Genomic DNA, 18,000 nt, shown 5'->3' with positions numbered 1-18,000 from the left:
TTCTATATATACTCCTGTTATTGGCATCGTGATGCTAATAAGTTTTAAGGTATGTAAATGTGTCTCGTCTCTCTATATATACTCCTGTTATTGGCATCGCGATGCTAATAAGTTTTGAGGTATATAAATGTGTTTTAGTCTCTCTATATATACTCCTGTTATTGGCATCGCGATGCTAATAAGTTTTGAGGTATATAAATGTGTTTTAGTCTCTCTATAAGTTGTAGCGGTCTCAAATATGTTACCTTTATTAATTCGTAAATTGATATTATTTTCACACTTTTTATATCTTTATCCTTAATGTGTATCTCAATTACCCCAGATGTCTATGTTATGTACCGCCTGCTGATTGCCATATTAATTTATGTAATTGATACATTGACTCCTAATCTTAGGGATCCAAAATATGAGCTCCTTATTGTCAGGAGCGGATCTTTAGTATAAATACCGCGCTGAAACTGCGTTAGGACGATTCAGTACTATGACTTTGACTTTGACACTTGGATTATAAACTTCGCTCATGTTACTATTTGGACTATATAACTTGGATTTATTTTGTGATTGATATTAGTGATTGTATATAGTTGTGAGACGTGTAAATAAACTGTAGAATAGACGAACTTGAGTCTCATTGCAAGAGATGAGGAAGGATTTTACGCTACCAAAATAAAGACTTAATTAATTAAATACGACCGCTCGGTCGGCGCTACAATATACTCCTGTTACTAGCATCGCGATGCTAATAAGTTTTAAGGTATATAAATATGTCTCGTCTCTCTAAATATACTCCTGTTATTGGCATCGCGATGCTAATAAGTTTTGGGCATTTTATCTTAGTGAGATGTGCCATTTTTAGAGTGATACCCCCAAAAAACTCCAAGCCCCATTTTTTCTGATGAAATCCCCCAAAGAAACCCTTTTCCCGGGAATACTTCCCTTTGTGGAGGTTATAATCTTGATATTTGGAAACGTCGTCTCTCTATATATACTCCTGTTATTAGCATCGCGATGCTAATAAGTTTTAAGGTATGTAAATATGTCTCGTCTCTCTATATATCAGTGTATATACTCCTGTTATTAGCATCGCGATTACAAGTTTATTAATCATTTTATCTAAATTTTATTTTCAACCATTTAAATCATTAAATATTGATATTTAACAACTTTTAACGCTTCTGACGTTAACTGAAAAAAACCTAAAATAATTATTAGCATCGCGATGCTAATAACAGGATTATGCCGGAAGGAGTATGTAAATAACTCAGAAATAATGAATATTCATGAGGCGGTCGGTCTGCCGGATTACTTTTTACGCCTTCCCTCCAGGTAATCACTTTACGGTTCATCATTAAACACTAAAATTCTCATAAACCAATTAAAGAACGAGTTGACATTAACGATGCGTAAGCAGTTTATCAGAACGTACTCATTTTATTCGGATAAATAGTTCCAATTCACACAGCCTTTATTTTTTTGAACATGCACTCACCGTATCAAAAGAATCATCCAGGACTATTGTTGCTTGGGTCGGGGTACTGGAATCTTCAATTTCGTCACCAACATCTCTCACAATGTCGTAATGACACTCGGTGCGGTGATCAATACAGGACTACAGGTACTGTAATTTATGGAAAGCCATAGGGGACCCCCAGGGTCAGGGTCTATATAATCTATAATTTTAACCCTGGCCACCCATGATTTCTACCCTGGCCTTCCCATCTTTGAAGCCATAGGGGACCCCCAGGGTCAGGGTCTATATAATCTATAGTTTTAACCCTGGCCACCCATGATTTCTACCCTGGCCTTCCCATGTTTGCATCATGGACACCCCACGCTTTATCATCATGGCCTAGCCGTATACAACCTGGCCGATCCATGTTTGCAGCATGGCCATCCCATCTAGTCATGTTTACCCCGACCATACACAGCCTAGCCCGGCCATGTACTACCCTGGCCTAGCCATGTTCGCACCATGCCTATCCCACGCTTCTAAACATGGCCTGGCCATCTTCACCCTGGCCATGTATATTATCATGCATCTTGCATTCGACGATTAGCTATCCTGGCTGGCCATGTTCAACCTGGTCTTGCATAATAATGTCTTGGCGTGGCCATGTTCCCCATAACCCTCTACCATACATAGCCTAGCCTGGCCATTTTGCTCGCGTACCTTGGCCGTATAGGCCTGGCCATGATAACCCTGGCCATGTACACCCTCGACCCTGTACATTGCCAAGATTTCGGGTGACCTCGATCATTAATTCCCAAGCTTTTACGAGATGAACGGCCAAGATTTCAGAAGATCGAGATTTGGCCGGCCAAGATTTCAAGAGATCGAGATTTGGCCAAGATTTCTAAGGACGCGGATGCGGTGTGGTCATTACACTCAAATTGATGTAGGTCTGAGTCGTGATCATTACGTTTGATGTAAGTAATATATCAATAATATTTTTTGTTGTTTGTTTTAATGTAACTAACTCTCATTAAATGAGAAGAATTCTTGTTTTTTGATGTAAGTTATACCTGAGTTTGTGCAGTTATTTTACTTTCTCCCAAAACTGAAGCGAGTCTCTCATGATCGAGGAAATTCGAGTGAAATCTTCATTTTGTATTGAACATGTTGAATCTCAATTAACATTCATAACTATTAATCTTATTTTCTCTTAAAGTCATTTTTTTTTATACCAATAGATTTATAAAATATTATAGAGACTATATGTCTTTTAGGGTTGATGATTTCTAAATGTTCACGAATGATATAAACCAGAATCAAGCAGCACTATTTCTTGTTTTAGGTGTATAGCAAGAAAAAGCTACATATAGCTTTATTAAGCTATTCAAAAAATAACATTCACTTTAGTATCGTAATATATAACTGCTTCCCTAACATTGAAAAACAGTACCGAGGTTCCAGCCTCCCGGTTTGTAAGGTAAGTATAGGTGATTTTTCCCTTGTAAATCTTAATGAATACCTTAGTTTGATGTTGTAAATATTTATTTTATGTGATTTTTCCTTTGAATAAATTGTATGAACAGCATTCCAACACTCAAAGGCATTCTGCAGTTTTTCATCAAGGAAATTCAAATTATAAATTGTATACAATTAAAATAAATGCACAGACTCTTTTATTTTATATGCAGTTTTGAACATGAAGGCATATGGTATTTTATGTGACATTTAGAATCAAGTTGTTTTACAATACATAAAAAAAAATTAACTCTCATTCAAATATAGAACTTTGTGGTGAATTGGGGGTGAGTGTGCACGGGATGGGGGGAGGCTTCATCCTTCTATGTATATATATTATTTTTTCTTTCCTTTTTAGAGACTATGTCAAAACCAAACATCTATTTTAAACTTGTTATTTAAATATTTTGCAATCAAGATGTAGGAAGTGATTTGTAATACCCCATTCATTAATATCTGCATGTTTTGAATTTTTTGAAAGAACAAAGTTGATTTTAGAAAGAAATGCATGTGCATTGTATATTTTTGACAGTTGTCATAAGAACCTCTGAAGTAAAACAACATTAAGTTTCTCTCCAATTTTGTTTTGGTAAATTCTCACTTAGAGATGAGATGTTGACAGATGTATTTTGAAATTCATAAAGTTATTGGTGGGGGGGAGGGGGTGAGTAACTTAGAAGAGATGAGATGTCATATATTTTGAAAATCATAAAGTTGTTGTAGGAGGGGGGGGGGGGGGGGGTAGAGCCAGAAAATTGCACATTGTACATGGGACTTTATTTGTAATTGATTCTCTTAATGAATAAACAAAAGAAATAAATATTATTTTAAGTGAACAATTACAAATGAGCAAATATAAAGTTTTTGATAATTAAATTTAAATCAACAGTCATCACATTACAGTTCAATTGAGAGATATGGGGTGAGGATCTGGTTAAAGAAAATTATTTAATTTTTTTTGTCCAGCATTTAAACAATGATCTTGCTTCTTGTAACCACTTAATTACCATATATAAATATATACATGTACTTTTAGCTTCATAGAGGATCCATTTAGCAAACTTTGCGAAGAAACCTACTTGAGGCCTTGATGAGGAGTACATTACATTAATACTGGAGGTCAGTCACAAATACTGTTAATGCATGTACATGGGGAACTTAGTAGTAAGTAAATATACCCCTCTACAGTTCATTTCAGAATACTATCTTTTTTTTTTGACCTAGTTCTTGAAATTCTAAAATGTGAGCGAAATATTGGTGTGCTTTGAAAAATTGCAAGAATTCATGTTATGAAGGTAGAAGATTATTTGAAAAATTTGCAGATCTAACTCTGCAATAAATACAGTATTTATAGAACTGGTAACATATTTGCTCAATGACAAATTGAGACAGGTAAATGCCTCAGTATTTTGAAAAAGAGAAAACATGTGCTGATGGAACAACTGAAAGGGGCCTGATTGCGATTTGAAGTGGAAGTATTAAAATGTTATTTTTCCTTTCTTTTAAGTATTGATATTGGTATTTCTAGACTAATGGTCAACCTAAATTCAAAAGTAAGTTGCAAGTTACAAGCAAGAAGCAGTGATCACAATTGTTAGTTATGTAAACAAGGCTTGGGCCTTGTTTTTGTTTTATACACAGGTCTTTTTTTTTTTTTGAAAATGTCATGGTTGACTCAAACTTTTTTATTAGCAAGTTATTTAAGTGTACACCATTAAACAAAAAACTCCAATGTTTGTCACATCTCATTTCATTCTAAATATGGTATTTTCAGTTTGGCATTCTATTGCCAAAGAACTGTCCAATAACACACACAAACACACCCTCCCTCCCCCCCCCCCCCACACACACACAGAGTTATAACTACTGCTCGAAACAGACATACAAAAACAAATGACATTTATTTAGACTAAAGGAATATCTTGACTTTTATCACAGCTGTAATGGCAAGACTTGGTGAAAAACTTGTTAAAGCCTTCCATCAGCAAGAGCTGTGTGATTTAGAAATTTCCTTATCAGATGGAAGTATCATGGGTGCACACAGGACAGTGCTCATATTGGGCAGCGATTGGTTTAGAACATGTTTAAATGAAAACTGGGACCCCAAGCAATCAAAAAGGACAGTTATTTGCCATGATTTCTTGCCTTCACAAACAAGATCTGTGATAGAATTTCTGTACCAACATGAGATTGATTTATCTTTTGAGAATGTTGAAGATATGTTACAGGCAGCTCAATTTTACATGGTTTCAGATTTGTCTGAGAAATGTTTAGATTTTCTTCAACAATCCATATGTTTTGATAAAGCTTTGCTTGTTTTACATATTGCACACAAATTTGGTTTGAAAAATGTTGTGCTATCATCATTGTTATACATTGACAAATTTGCCAGAGACATTTTATCAAATAGTCCTGCAAATGAAATGTTTTTTCAGTATCCTGTAGATTTGATTAATTTGCTGCTTGAACGAAATACATTATGTATTCATGAAGAGAAGTTATTTTTGTTGATAGTAAAGTGGATGAATTCAGAATGCAGAAACGTTTCAGAAACTTGGAGGAAAATTGTTCCAAATATCAGGTTTGGTAGAATGTCTGCTACTTTTTTTATTGAAAATGTTGTTTATAGAAACATAATTAGTGATGATTTTGCAATGAAAGTTATGTTGTATTTGAATTCATTGAGTGTTTGTAAGGACACAGTTGGTCCAGCTTTTCAATCTCGTGCTTGTGTGTCAGAGGAGGACATTAGGATCATTAGATTTTTTTCAAAAAGTCCAAGCAATACTTGGAAATGTGATGAATTGAATGGTGATAGACTTGTGTTTTCTGTAAATAGAAATATACAATTTCATGGCATCATTTTGTATGGAAACTACAATGTCTCACTTCTAGTTGAAGTGTCATTATCTTGTGATGAAAATATTCTCCTTAAGGAAAAAATACGTGAAGAGTTGACTGAGGAGTGTGAATTTTCATTTATTTTTGCAAACAGTGTTACTTTAGAAAAAGACAAGTTGTATACAGTTGCTGTGCACATGTCTGGATGTGATGTATATTTTGGTATAGATGGATTAACAACTGTTCAAACAATCTTTGAGGTAAATAAAACTGTCACAGTAACTTTTTCCGACAGTATTTGTAGTCTCACAAACTCAAGAAGAGGACAAATAAAAGGCATTATTTTGCATTGATAACTACAGCAAATTTGTGCATTGATATTGCATATAAACGCAAATCATATAAACCCTGTTTGTAACAGACGTAAAAAAAAATCCCTCTTCATGTATATACCGGTACCTTTGAAATATGTATTCCTCTAGTAACAGTTTTAAATGTTTATATTGTTTTATTGGGGGCAGTAATGTGGCTGCTGCATTATATTTGCATTACATTTATAGACATGTAACATTGAAAAACATTTTGTATTCATGAACAGTTTAGTGTTGTAATTGGAGTGTTTTATCGGGGGCGGTAATGTGGCCGCTCCATTTACATTACAATTATTACTTATATATCTGCAGCATTGAAATACTTTTTGTAATCATTTGGATTTTAGTATCGTTAACTGGAGTATTTTATCGGGGGTGGTAATTTGGCCGCTCCTTTTGCATAACAAGTAACTTCCATTACATTTGTTATTAAATTTATTGTAAATATCATTGTGTCTTTCATAATGCAAATTATTATTATTTCATTGCAATGGAATCATTGCTGATTGTATGTACTGTCAAACTTCGTTATCTCGAACCTGATGAGCCTGAGAACAAAATTCGAGATATCCGAGGATTCGAGATATCAAGGATGAAATACTTAAAGAACATGTGGTTAGGACTTCCACATCACTTCGACATATCCATGGTATTCGAGATATCGGAGTTCGAGATATCAAAGTTCAACTGTATATGGGTGTGTTACTTATGTATTACAAGCATACAAAATGCTTGTTGGCAAAATTAAAAAAAAATCCCAGCACTTAAAATCATTTCACTTTGTATACCTCTTTAGCAATCTTATAAGTCAAGCCCTATTCATATCCAAAGTTATGGGTGAATTATTTAAGATATCAGATATTGGGTATATATGTCTGAGTTAACAAGCGAACACAAAGAACCAATGATTTAACTTTATTCACATAATAAATAAATACAATTATTAAAAAGTTCACCGAGATATAAACTTGGTCGGTCAAATCCTGTGAAACATGAAGGTCTTCTCAGAAGATTTGTTCATATAACAACAAATTTCATATCCCGATGAAATTTTAACATTGCAGTTTATAACTTTCAAAAGTATGAACAGTGTTTTAAGTAACAATGTATCAGTCAATCAATAAGCTTGTCTGATGATCATTGTGACCTAAAAAATGTGACCTCTTAACCAGTTCAAAATTTCAAAAAGAGAGAAATGTTTTTGCTTTTTAGTAGGTTTATATTAGAAAATATATAGAACACATTTGAACAACATTTCTAAATTTTTGCATGAGAGAATGCTTAGCTTGACTGTGGTCTTGTTGTAATTGTGTTTGTGCCCTGTAATATTTGTGTGTCATTAAAAATATTATCTTAATGAATATGGTTTGTGTAGGACTTGAAATTGGTTATTATATAAATGTTGCATGTAGTTGAGTGTAACATTGAAAATTTTCACCCCAAGAAAACCATTTTCGACCGAGGCGCAGCCGAGGTTGATGGTAGTTTTCGAGGGGTGAAAATTTTTAATGTTACACTCAACTACAGGCAATATTTATTATATTATACTGAATGTTTTATACACATACATATTACATTAAACCTTGCAAGCATAAATTCTGAGCAGTCCATATTTTTTGGAATATCACCCGTTGTCAAGCAATGTTGACTTGCTGCGCTGGAGGGCGTGGCTTCATTATTCAGCGGGCAATGGTGTTTTTTAACAGATGTTTCTCGACGAATCAGATTCAACTAATTTACATGGAAGTTTAATTTATATATATATATATATATATATATATATATATATATATATATATATATATATATATATATATATATATATATTTTCTTGAAATGCAATTGGTTTATCAGTGTGCATCTGAATATAGATATCTGCTGCATTTGATGCAAAAACTGTCAACTGATGTACAGCTCTTTTAAAGTTTTTTTTTTTTTTTTTTTCAGGATCTTCTCTCTAAGTTTCATATTAGAAATAAGAAAATATTGACAATGAATGAAGGTAACATTTTGAAACTATTGTTTTCCTTTATAATATTTCATTACCAATTAATGATTATGCCATGTTGAATTCTTAAGAGAAAAATGTGGTATTAACTATATACATGTATATAAACAACAAACAGCAATTTAAGAACTTACCAATAATTTTATGTACAATTTATTGCAGATTTAAAATCGTATATTGAGTTTTATCATAGACTTGGTTTGCCACATAAAGAAATTGCCATTTTATTGAAAACAAAACATAATCAACATTACAGGTAATTCTTTTCCCAGACTTTCTACTTTTAATATATTTTTGGACAAGTACAATTTGAAATATTTGTTGAATTTCTAAATGTAGTTATGCAAGAAATGTTTTGCATGAAGGAATTAAACCATTTTAATATAAAATTGAATTGTTTCAACACTGAATTACATGCAGATCCTTTATATTTGATAAAAAAAAAAACCATGCCAATAAATAAATAAATTTCAGGAAATTTTGAATGGATTATAATATTGTTCATGTATTACAGTGTATTAAAATTAAAAGATCTGTTCCTGTTGGATCATTTTTATTACAGTGTTGAGTATCTAAAGAGGAAAGTTATTCCCAAGTTACACTTAAACAACAGGAGAGGATCTGCGCAACTTACAAATTTTGATGATATTTTACAAGCTATACTGGTAACTTTTATGTCTTATAGCAATTTGTTAACTTTCATTATATGCATGCTAATATATGATAGTACATGGTCTGTAATTTGTAAATATTGATTATTTCGTAAACATTTACTTTGGCATGAATAATATACAGTATTTATCATAACCCCCCTCCCCCCAACAAATAAGTTTGATGCTTGAATGACGTGTATTTTTTCTTTGAATTCTTGAATTGCTTAGTAAAAGCAGGTAAAAGTTAAATCATTTTCAGTAATTTTATTTAGAAAATTTTGTGATTAGTTATGGAACTGCAATTAAATATTATTAAATTATTAAAATTTAGTCACTTCAAAGCATTATTTTACCTTTTAAAATGAAAAAAATCAATTTTTATGAAATAATTTCACAGATTTTAATTGCAGCTTGAAATGTCTCTAAAGCCAGATAGAAGTGTATCCGATGTGTTCTTTAGATTGAGATTTATTTATGGATACATTGTTAGAAGGTAATTTATATTTGTTGTTTACATACATACTAGCTGTTTTTAATCCCTAATTTGTTTTTCCACAATTTTTACTTGACATGGTGTGGATAATTGGTTTGAAACTTGATGTGTCACTACCTAATGAGAAACATATGATGAAGTTATTTACATGTATTTGGAACTTCTCATTTTCCCAATCAGGTTTATCCTTCAAATAGACATGATGCTCATGATCATTTAAAATTTATATTCAATATTGCAATTCAATGAATTCAAGGAATTTATTCTTGAGAAAACATTAAGTGAAATAATTATTTTCTTTCTAATTAAATTGGATTTTTATGTGTTCGCACAGTACGACCAGGTAATGCACATGCAGTACACATTTTCCAATTACCAGGTATACATTTAGGCATTTGTGTTATTCTTACATTATTATAATGGTTTAAATTATAGTGAAGATATTTGAAAAGACCTTTTCCTTCTTTGTCGTTTCCACAGTTCACATCAGTCCTCATATATTATATAATTTCAAAATAACTGATAGAATGTGCAAATGAAAAAAAAGGTAGTTTGCATGAAACTATGTGTAGTTTCATTCCTTAGGAACTAAGACCTTCCTCCAATAGAGAAGGAAATTTCTGTATGGTTTAATTCTCAGAATAATTCTAGATGAAAACAAATTTACAAATACATGTATTCTCATCAGAATTTTCTTGCTTGTGCAGTACTCTCAGAATGCTTGCTATTCATTAAGTTTAAGGTGCAAGTACAAACAGGATAGTGTGGATGGAGGGGATGGGGTATTATACTATCTGCATATGTTAAATAAGTTATTTAATGATAATAAATGTATCCACTTTAAAATATTTGGACTTTCAGAAAACTGGTACGAGAAATAATGACCACTTTAGACCCTAAAGGAATGTCCAGAAGGAAAGGCAATAAACTTAAAAGAAGGCAGTACCTCAGTAAAGGTTAAATTTAACTACATGTGTGTGTGTGAGAGATAGGGTGTGTGAGGGAGGGTAGGTATGTGTCTTGTGTGTGTGTTTGTGCACTTTATTATGCTTTGAACATTTTCTTTATGGTAAATGTAAGGGAGACAAGTTCTGATTTTTAGTTTTTTTAAGCATATGACTATACAACATTAAATGGAGGGGTTTTATGTAGTCGATGTGATTTCAAAGTCTTGCCATTTTGTTTTTTAGGTCCAAATTGGATATGGCATATAGGTAAATATCAAATTAGCCCAAGACAGTTTTTCTTATTTTTTTTCTCTCTTTCCCCCTCACCCAACCTATTTTCTTAAACATACATGTTGATCAAGTGCCTTAAAAGTAAACATTAAGGATATTTCGTGTTTGGCTGTATTGAAGATGGAGGATTGTAATTTTTGATCTCTGGATGCATGATTGATGGTCATTGTAAATTAATTATATTAGTTGGCTGGATTGCACAGTGTACATGATGAAAGCCCTCTGAGACAAAGATGGTCTAAGATGATACTTTTGTCAATTAACAATGGTATACTGAAACATATGCTCATCCTTAATTATAGATGAAAATGATTGATATATATGCAGGTAGATGCTACTTATTTTTAAGGGTAAAAAGATAAATATTTCCATTTCTATTTGTTTTCTCTGTGATAACTCTGAAAGTTAGGAGAGTTGATTTCTTGATGATTCCACCGGAATGCAAATTTCACCAAGCGAAAGGTCAGGAGGTAAGAAGGCCTAATATGCATGTAATTCTCGTGCGACTGTCTTTGTGTTTGACGTTAGTGGGCGGGGACTATTGAAATTGACATGTGAGGCCTCGTGTAATTCAAATCTATTAGTCTACACTTTTAAAATCTAAATTCACAATCTTATTTCACTGTGAAATGGAAATATAAGGAATCACTGTCTAGTTAGTAGAGTATGCCAGGGACATCAACGATAGTGGGAAACGTGGGATAATTTATGCATAACGGGCTTCGCCCATTATGCAAATTATCCCACGTTTCCCACTATCGTTGATGCCCTGGCATACTCTACTAACTAGACAGTGATTCCTTAAATATCTTGTATCCTTAAGCAAGCAGGCACATAACATTGTTTGTTATGGTGGAGAGGCCAGACAAGAAGTGGCCAATTGGCTTGCTAATTTATCTTTCTATATATAAAGATAAAAGAACTTTAAAAAAAGAAAACTGCAGTGGCAACCTGTAGCCTGTGATCTATGTTAAACAGTATTTCAAGAAATATTAATGTGGGATAAATCTTCTTTTTCTAGACCAGTATGATAAGTTGAGTCCATACGGAATACACATCAGTGGCTGTATTGATGGGTAAACTGTTTTTTTTTTAAAGCCTTTTGTTTTAGGAAAACATTTATGAAACACTATGAATCTTGTATACAACAAGTGATTGTAATTTTCTCAGATTAACTTTTGAACCACTTCAGGATTTTTAGATAAATGTTCATTAATTTCCTTTTCTTATTAGGTTTTCTCGCTACGTGCTTTGGTGCGAAGCAGGAATCAGTAATAAAAACCCAAAGAAAATTGCAGCATATTTTATAAACACATTAGAACAAGTTAATGGTAATGCTTTAATGTTCTCCTAAAAAAAATGGAATGTAATTGTAAGTGCTAATGGAATTTCTTTCAAAAGTTTATAAGTAAAAGCAGATAAATACTCATTTGTGTTTCATATTGTTATGATAAAGATGACCTTTCCAATTTTATTGAAATGTTTGATGATTTTTAAAACAAAATGATCATTTACCTCTTTTTTTCAGGATATCCACATATTGTAAGGGGTGATGCAGGTTAGTTTTATTTCTTTTATATATTTAGATTTCTTATTTAATAAATATTGCCTTCTGCTGTTTTAAACTTTGCAGCACAAACATTTGGTTAATTTTGTTTCATGCTTTTGTGCAACAAACTGTCTTGATTAGGTGTAGTGCTAAGGTTTGTCCCAGGTTGTCAAAACTGACACTCTCCTGATAAACCTACATTGTGAGGGTCAAAACCGTGCTATCAATTCAATAATAAATTCAATATAACATAACCAGTGAAAATCATTTTTATGCATTGTTTCCTTAATTGTGCTTCCTTTTCTGCTGCAATGTGTTCAAGTGCTATTACAGTACTTTGTTTTTTCAACCTCCACTTCTGTTTGGGGATCCTCTGTGTTTTCTCTGAAAATGTATCACTTAATTAAAAAAAAGGAATGAATTGAATTTTACTATCATGTATATATATATACTGAACCAACATAATGATATACACATTTTATTATATATTTACCATGTGTAAAGGTACCTTAATTTGGAAAATTGAATTCTCACATATAATCATAGCCTCCAAACAAAATAAAGTATGATGTATGCAAGGTTTGTATTCAGCAGAGAGGAACACAGTTTAAGGCATTGAAACCCAAACGAGTCGCTTTCAGAAACGCAACTTAGGCCTGTATGAATATTCACTTACCTGAGTCAAATTAAGCCAAAGTCTACACCATTTTGTGAAAGGGTCCCTGACACAGCAGCCTTTTATTTAAGATAAATGTGAAATAATTCCTTAAAAAAATGATACTTTACTTTTTATTAAAAAGGAACAGAGAATGGGACTGTAGCAGCCATCCAGAACTTCTTAAGAGAAGATGATGAAGATTCTTTCTGCAAAAAAGCCTTTATTTATGGCAAATCAACACATAATCAGGTTTATAGATTTTTCTTTCAAAATATACCCATGTCTTTCTTGCATTTTTAGGTCATCTGATTCACTTAGGTGACCTATTGCCATTGGTCTTTGTCTGTTGTCCATTATCAATTTTTACATGCTGAACTTATCCTCTGTAATTATTGAGCCAATCTCCACTAGAGTTGGTGGGTAACATCTATAGAGGAAAAGGAATATAAGTTCTGGAATTCATTATCTCCAACCCCAATGGAGCTGAGATTTTGGATAAAAAGTTGTAGAAATTGATGCATGATTTTAAATCTTCTTCTCTACTCCATGGCATCTAGCAGAGAAACTACTACATTGTTATGATGAACAAGGAGGCCTCTAATTAAAGTCTGAAATTTTGGCCCCAGGAATGGGGGTTTGTGTGTTTGGGTGGGGCACATTGGTCATATAGTGAATATAAAAATTATTATATTCTTCTCCACTTCTTGGTATCTATTGGGCAAATTAAGTACATGGATAGGATAAGGAAGGGAGTCTCTATCAAAGTGGTGAAATTTATTGCCCCAGAGTCAGGGGTTCTGGTGTTAGGGTCATATACTAGTAGTGAATGTGCATTAACTATTTGTAAATCTTTACTATTTGCCACATACCATCCAATCTGAGTGTATGTTTAGAATGATCATGGAAGCATCTACCAAAAATATTTATAGTTACGGTCCTACAGTCAAAGATTCTGGCTATAGGGTGGAAATGAAATGAAGCTGCATTTATAATCCTCTCTACTACTAGGCACCCAGCAGGGAAACTAAGTGACTGTATGGGTAGGAGAAGCAAGGAAAAATGTAAAAGTTATGATGCAGGGTCAGAGGTTATTTAAAATTAAATACAATTATCCTAAAGTTTGTCATGAAAGGAATGTGCAAAGGAAGGCAGCAAGTTTTTCATTAATAGTCTGTCTGAGTTCATAGATTTAGTTTTTGTTTATTGAGTCTGTATCACAGTAAACATTATTCTCTCTGTGTGTCAGGAGCGTTCTGGGCCAAATTTTCTGATTCAAGTATTAAGGTTTGGTTTTATTTTTCATAAATGGTTTCAATTTTTTGTTTTCCTTTTTAAGGTAGAATACTTTTAAATATTGTTTTACTCATATGTACAGACAGTTTAAGTTTTGTAATTGTGAGACACAAAAGATGAATTTGCATGCTGTAAAATATTTAAATATTGATAATTACTGAGTTTGATCTTGAAAATATTGTCCTTTTGAAAAAAAATAAAATGGATGTGGACTTATAATGAAGTTTATCAGTATGACTCTTTAATTATCTTTAATTTTTAACTTTAATTTTCAATTTTTATTTTTTAAGAGGATTGAGAGATGGTGGGGAATTTTACGAGGGAAATGTACAGATCGATGGATACATCATTTTAAGGTTAAATATGAGATTTCTATTATTTTATGTAAGAAATCCGATGTTGTTTTCTTTTTGTTTTTTTTTTGTTTTCCATTTTTTTTCTTTAAAAATTTGTTATTGTTTTCAGGAATTGGAAAAGGATGGCCATTTTACAATCGGGGAAAAACTGCATATGTAAGTTTGCTTTTGACATAGAAGAAAAACAACAACAATGTAGGCTGGCTGTTCATCCATGAATGTTTCCATTAACTGGATATTTTACAATTCTCTCCCTTTTTTCCAAAGAAATCCAACTGTTTTCATATGAAAATGTTTAAATATTGCATGTCAGTGGGGGTAACATTGAAATTTGTGTACATTAGAAATCATTGACCTTCAACGGTAACCCTTGATTGCTTGCAATAATGGAATGTGTATAATATTCAGGCTGTTACAAACTGCAACATTATTCAAGGCATTGTACACTTGTATCTTACCAATTCAGTTAATTGTATGTGTATTTAGATTGTCAAATTCCTTATTCTAAATACTAGCCATTTTGACCAAAGAGAATACCTGTGGTGAACAGTACATACATATACTGTACATGTATTTTGCCATGTCAAAATTTATTTGTGAATATCCTCTGTTGTTATGTGGTTTTGCCCAATTACTATGTTAATCTATAACCCTAGAAGGTGTGGTTTCATCATTAAAGAAAATTCGTGATCTTTTATTGAATGTTTCTTAACCAGTGCATTTAGTTTTGAAGCCCCAAAAACTAATGTAACCATGTTTTATTTCAGAACATTAGTTCAATATTGTTACATGCAAATTATCAGGAAAGAATTGGAGGAGGTGAAATTGGCATGGAATTACCATAGAATCAGGAAGCAAAAAACAGGCGATGTTGTTCCTGGGATTCCAGAACTCCTTTATCATGTTCCAGAAATGTTAGGTCAGTTAATTTCATGTATGTAATTTTTTAGAATACATAAGAATTGCACAATACAGTTTGGGAAAAGTGCATTGACAGAGGAGAACAACAACAAAGATCACACCCACCCTCTCTCTCTCTCTCACACACACACACAGAAAGAGAGAGAGAGGTCACAATTTAAGGGAAAGGGCGCCAATTTTAGACACAAAATTTCATACGCGGATAATAGAGGCATTGATTTTTAGGCTGTCACTCAAATACTGCATTATGATTTATATTATGATTATGCATTTATGACTTCTACTGAGAAGTTCTGTGTGCAGTGATTTACTCATTTAATTCTTCTGTATAAACATCCAGTCTCATTTAAAACTATGTAAATTAATGTTGATAATTGACATGAAATAATGAAAATAATTTAATATAATTTTGGGGTTTTCCCATTAAAACTAAATTAATTTTCAAGTGTATAAAGTGGAAATAATTGTTGAGATTGTTGTACCATGCTTTTGATGAGGGTTTCAAAATAGAGTGTCAACATTCTTTCTCTCCAGTAGTTTCTCTCTGGTATTTTATTGAATGGGTTTATTTCCACTGCTGATGAGGTATTAAAATAATACTTTCACATGGAGTTCAGTTGAAATTGGTATGGTATGGTATGAAATGTATTTTATATGGAAAAACATGTTGTTATTTAATAATTATGTCATTTTATTTCAGGCAATCCACAGTGCCGAAATTACATTCATCAAATCAATGTTAACGATGAAAAGCTTCAGTTCCTTAAGGACCAATGCTGCTTTGAAAATGACCTGGATAAAGACACTAAGGAAGCTCTTGATGTCATTTGTGACAATTACCATCCTTCAACAGAACTAGAAGCAAAAACAATGTATATAACACTCAAAGATATACTGGAACAATACATTTATCAATAGGTTGTAATGAATTCTTGATCTGATTTATAAATACGTAATATATTCCTATAATTCTCTTCCTTTTTTGTATGTTTTCACCAGCACTGTAACATACACTTTTTTTATATTAGTCTTTTACATGCGTTATTATATGGTACTGGCTTTTCTGTCCATAAGCCTGTTCATCTGCCTTTATAATCACTCTAAGCTTTTGCTTATCAGAATAGGTTCTTGTTTCATTAAAGTAGACCGTGAGAAAAAAATCGAGTGCAGACTTGCTCAATAAAATAAATGGCATTTAGTTTTTCAAAATTACACTATTTAAAATTTTGGTATGCTTTGGAATTAATTAGATGTTGGAAATTGACATTTCACAGACAACAGATTTATGGTAGTAATATTAGCTATGTTGGTAATTCTATGTTTATAATCCACTCTACAAGTTGCAGGGGTATAATGTTCTAATGTGACAACCCCTCTTTTTTTTTGGTCATTGCAACTCTGAAACCATTGAAAGAAATTCCATGAGTTTTTTTTTTAGTTATTAAAGTCATGAAGTGGAGATGAGCATATATACAGGAAAATCTGGTTCCATTTTTTTTTTCTGGGAATTTTGGCCATTTTTGAACTTTTTAGCTCACCTGAACTGAAAGCTAAAGTGAGCTTTTCTGGTCTCCTGTTGTCCGTCTGTAAACTTTTCACATTTTCAACTTCTTCTCGAGAACCACTATGCCAATTTTAACCAAAGTTGGTACAAAGCATCTTTGGGTAAAGGGGATTTAAATTTTTAAAATAAGGGCCAAGCCCCCTTACAAAGGGAGTTAATCAAAAAAAGAGAAAAATAGAGTGGGGTCATTGAAATTTTTTTTTTTTCTCAAGAACCACTGGGCCAGAAAAGCTGAAACGTATGTGAACCCATTCTGGGGTAGTGTAGATTTTAAATTGTTCAAATCATGCCCCCCCCCCCCAAGGGAGGGTGGGGCCACAATAGGAAATCAAAATTTTACATTGAAATTTATAGGAAAAATCTTTAAACATCTTCTCAAGAACCACTGGGCCAGAAAAGCTGAAATTCACATACAAGGATCCTGGGGTAGTGTAGACTCTAAATTGTTCAAATCATGACCCCCGGGCAGGGTGGTGCCACAATAGGAAATCCCAAGTTTGCATTAAAATATATGGAAAGAAATATATAGGAAAAAACTTTAAAAATATTCTTCTCAAGAACCTCTTGGCCAGAAAAGCTGAAATTTATGTGGAAGCATCCTTGGGTAGTGTAGATTCTATATTTTTCAAATCATGACCCCCCTCCCCTAGGGTAGGATGGGGCCACAATAGGTATTACATGGAGGAAAATCTGTTGAAGAACAGTAGGGCCAAAGTTACTCAGGTGAGCATTGTGGCCCATGGGCCTCTTGTTTGACGTTAATACTGCGAAAACAGTTTGTCATCACGACTGATTAGAATTACATGAACCTTACTAGTTAGTAAGGACAATTTCGAGCAGTGCAGATTTGGTTTTCTTAGGGTTTGCCTCTTTTATTTACTAGTGTATTCAATGCATACAACATGCCATTCAAAATGTGTAGCAGTCAAGGGTATGTTGGAGTATAGAGTATGTGAGCTTGCTTGTACATGCCCTATTCGCCCTTCTTTCTTTTGGTTTTTAATCATATACCAAGTACATAAATAATGAACAACTTTAACAAGATAACATTTCTTTAAAATTTACCAATCTTGATTATAAGAAGCCT

At 32.8% G+C, this 18,000-nt stretch overlaps 2 protein-coding genes across 2 annotated transcripts; both read left to right on the top strand.

Moving 5' to 3' along the window:
• Window positions 1-2,388: 2,388 nt before the first annotated feature.
• LOC133199914 (uncharacterized) lies at window positions 2,389-16,267 on the top strand. The gene is made up of 16 exons (XM_061335716.1): window positions 2,389-2,427; window positions 4,005-4,087; window positions 8,128-8,182; window positions 8,351-8,444; window positions 8,751-8,853; window positions 9,252-9,334; window positions 10,196-10,290; window positions 10,525-10,548; window positions 11,594-11,648; window positions 11,806-11,903; window positions 12,101-12,130; window positions 12,922-13,028; window positions 14,363-14,428; window positions 14,538-14,584; window positions 15,196-15,347; window positions 16,050-16,267. Exons 3-16 carry the CDS (start codon window positions 8,173-8,175, stop codon window positions 16,265-16,267), a joined length of 1,182 nt encoding a protein of 393 aa, XP_061191700.1. The 5' UTR covers window positions 2,389-2,427; window positions 4,005-4,087; window positions 8,128-8,172.
• LOC133200025 (BTB/POZ domain-containing protein 1-like) lies at window positions 4,912-6,162 on the top strand. The gene has a single exon (XM_061335792.1). The coding sequence runs from the start codon at window positions 4,912-4,914 to the stop codon at window positions 6,160-6,162; it is 1,251 nt and encodes a 416-aa protein (XP_061191776.1).
• Window positions 16,268-18,000: the final 1,733 nt, after the last annotated feature.

This window comes from Saccostrea echinata, unplaced genomic scaffold (genome assembly GCF_033153115.1).
Source record: "Saccostrea echinata isolate AGI-Se365-2 ecotype Australia unplaced genomic scaffold, CSIRO_AGI_Sech_v1 ptg000036l, whole genome shotgun sequence".
Lineage (NCBI taxonomy): Eukaryota > Metazoa > Mollusca > Bivalvia > Ostreida > Ostreidae > Saccostrea > Saccostrea echinata.
The sequence above is the reverse complement of the archived record's forward strand: the minus strand, read 5'-3'. Positions and strand labels throughout refer to the sequence as shown.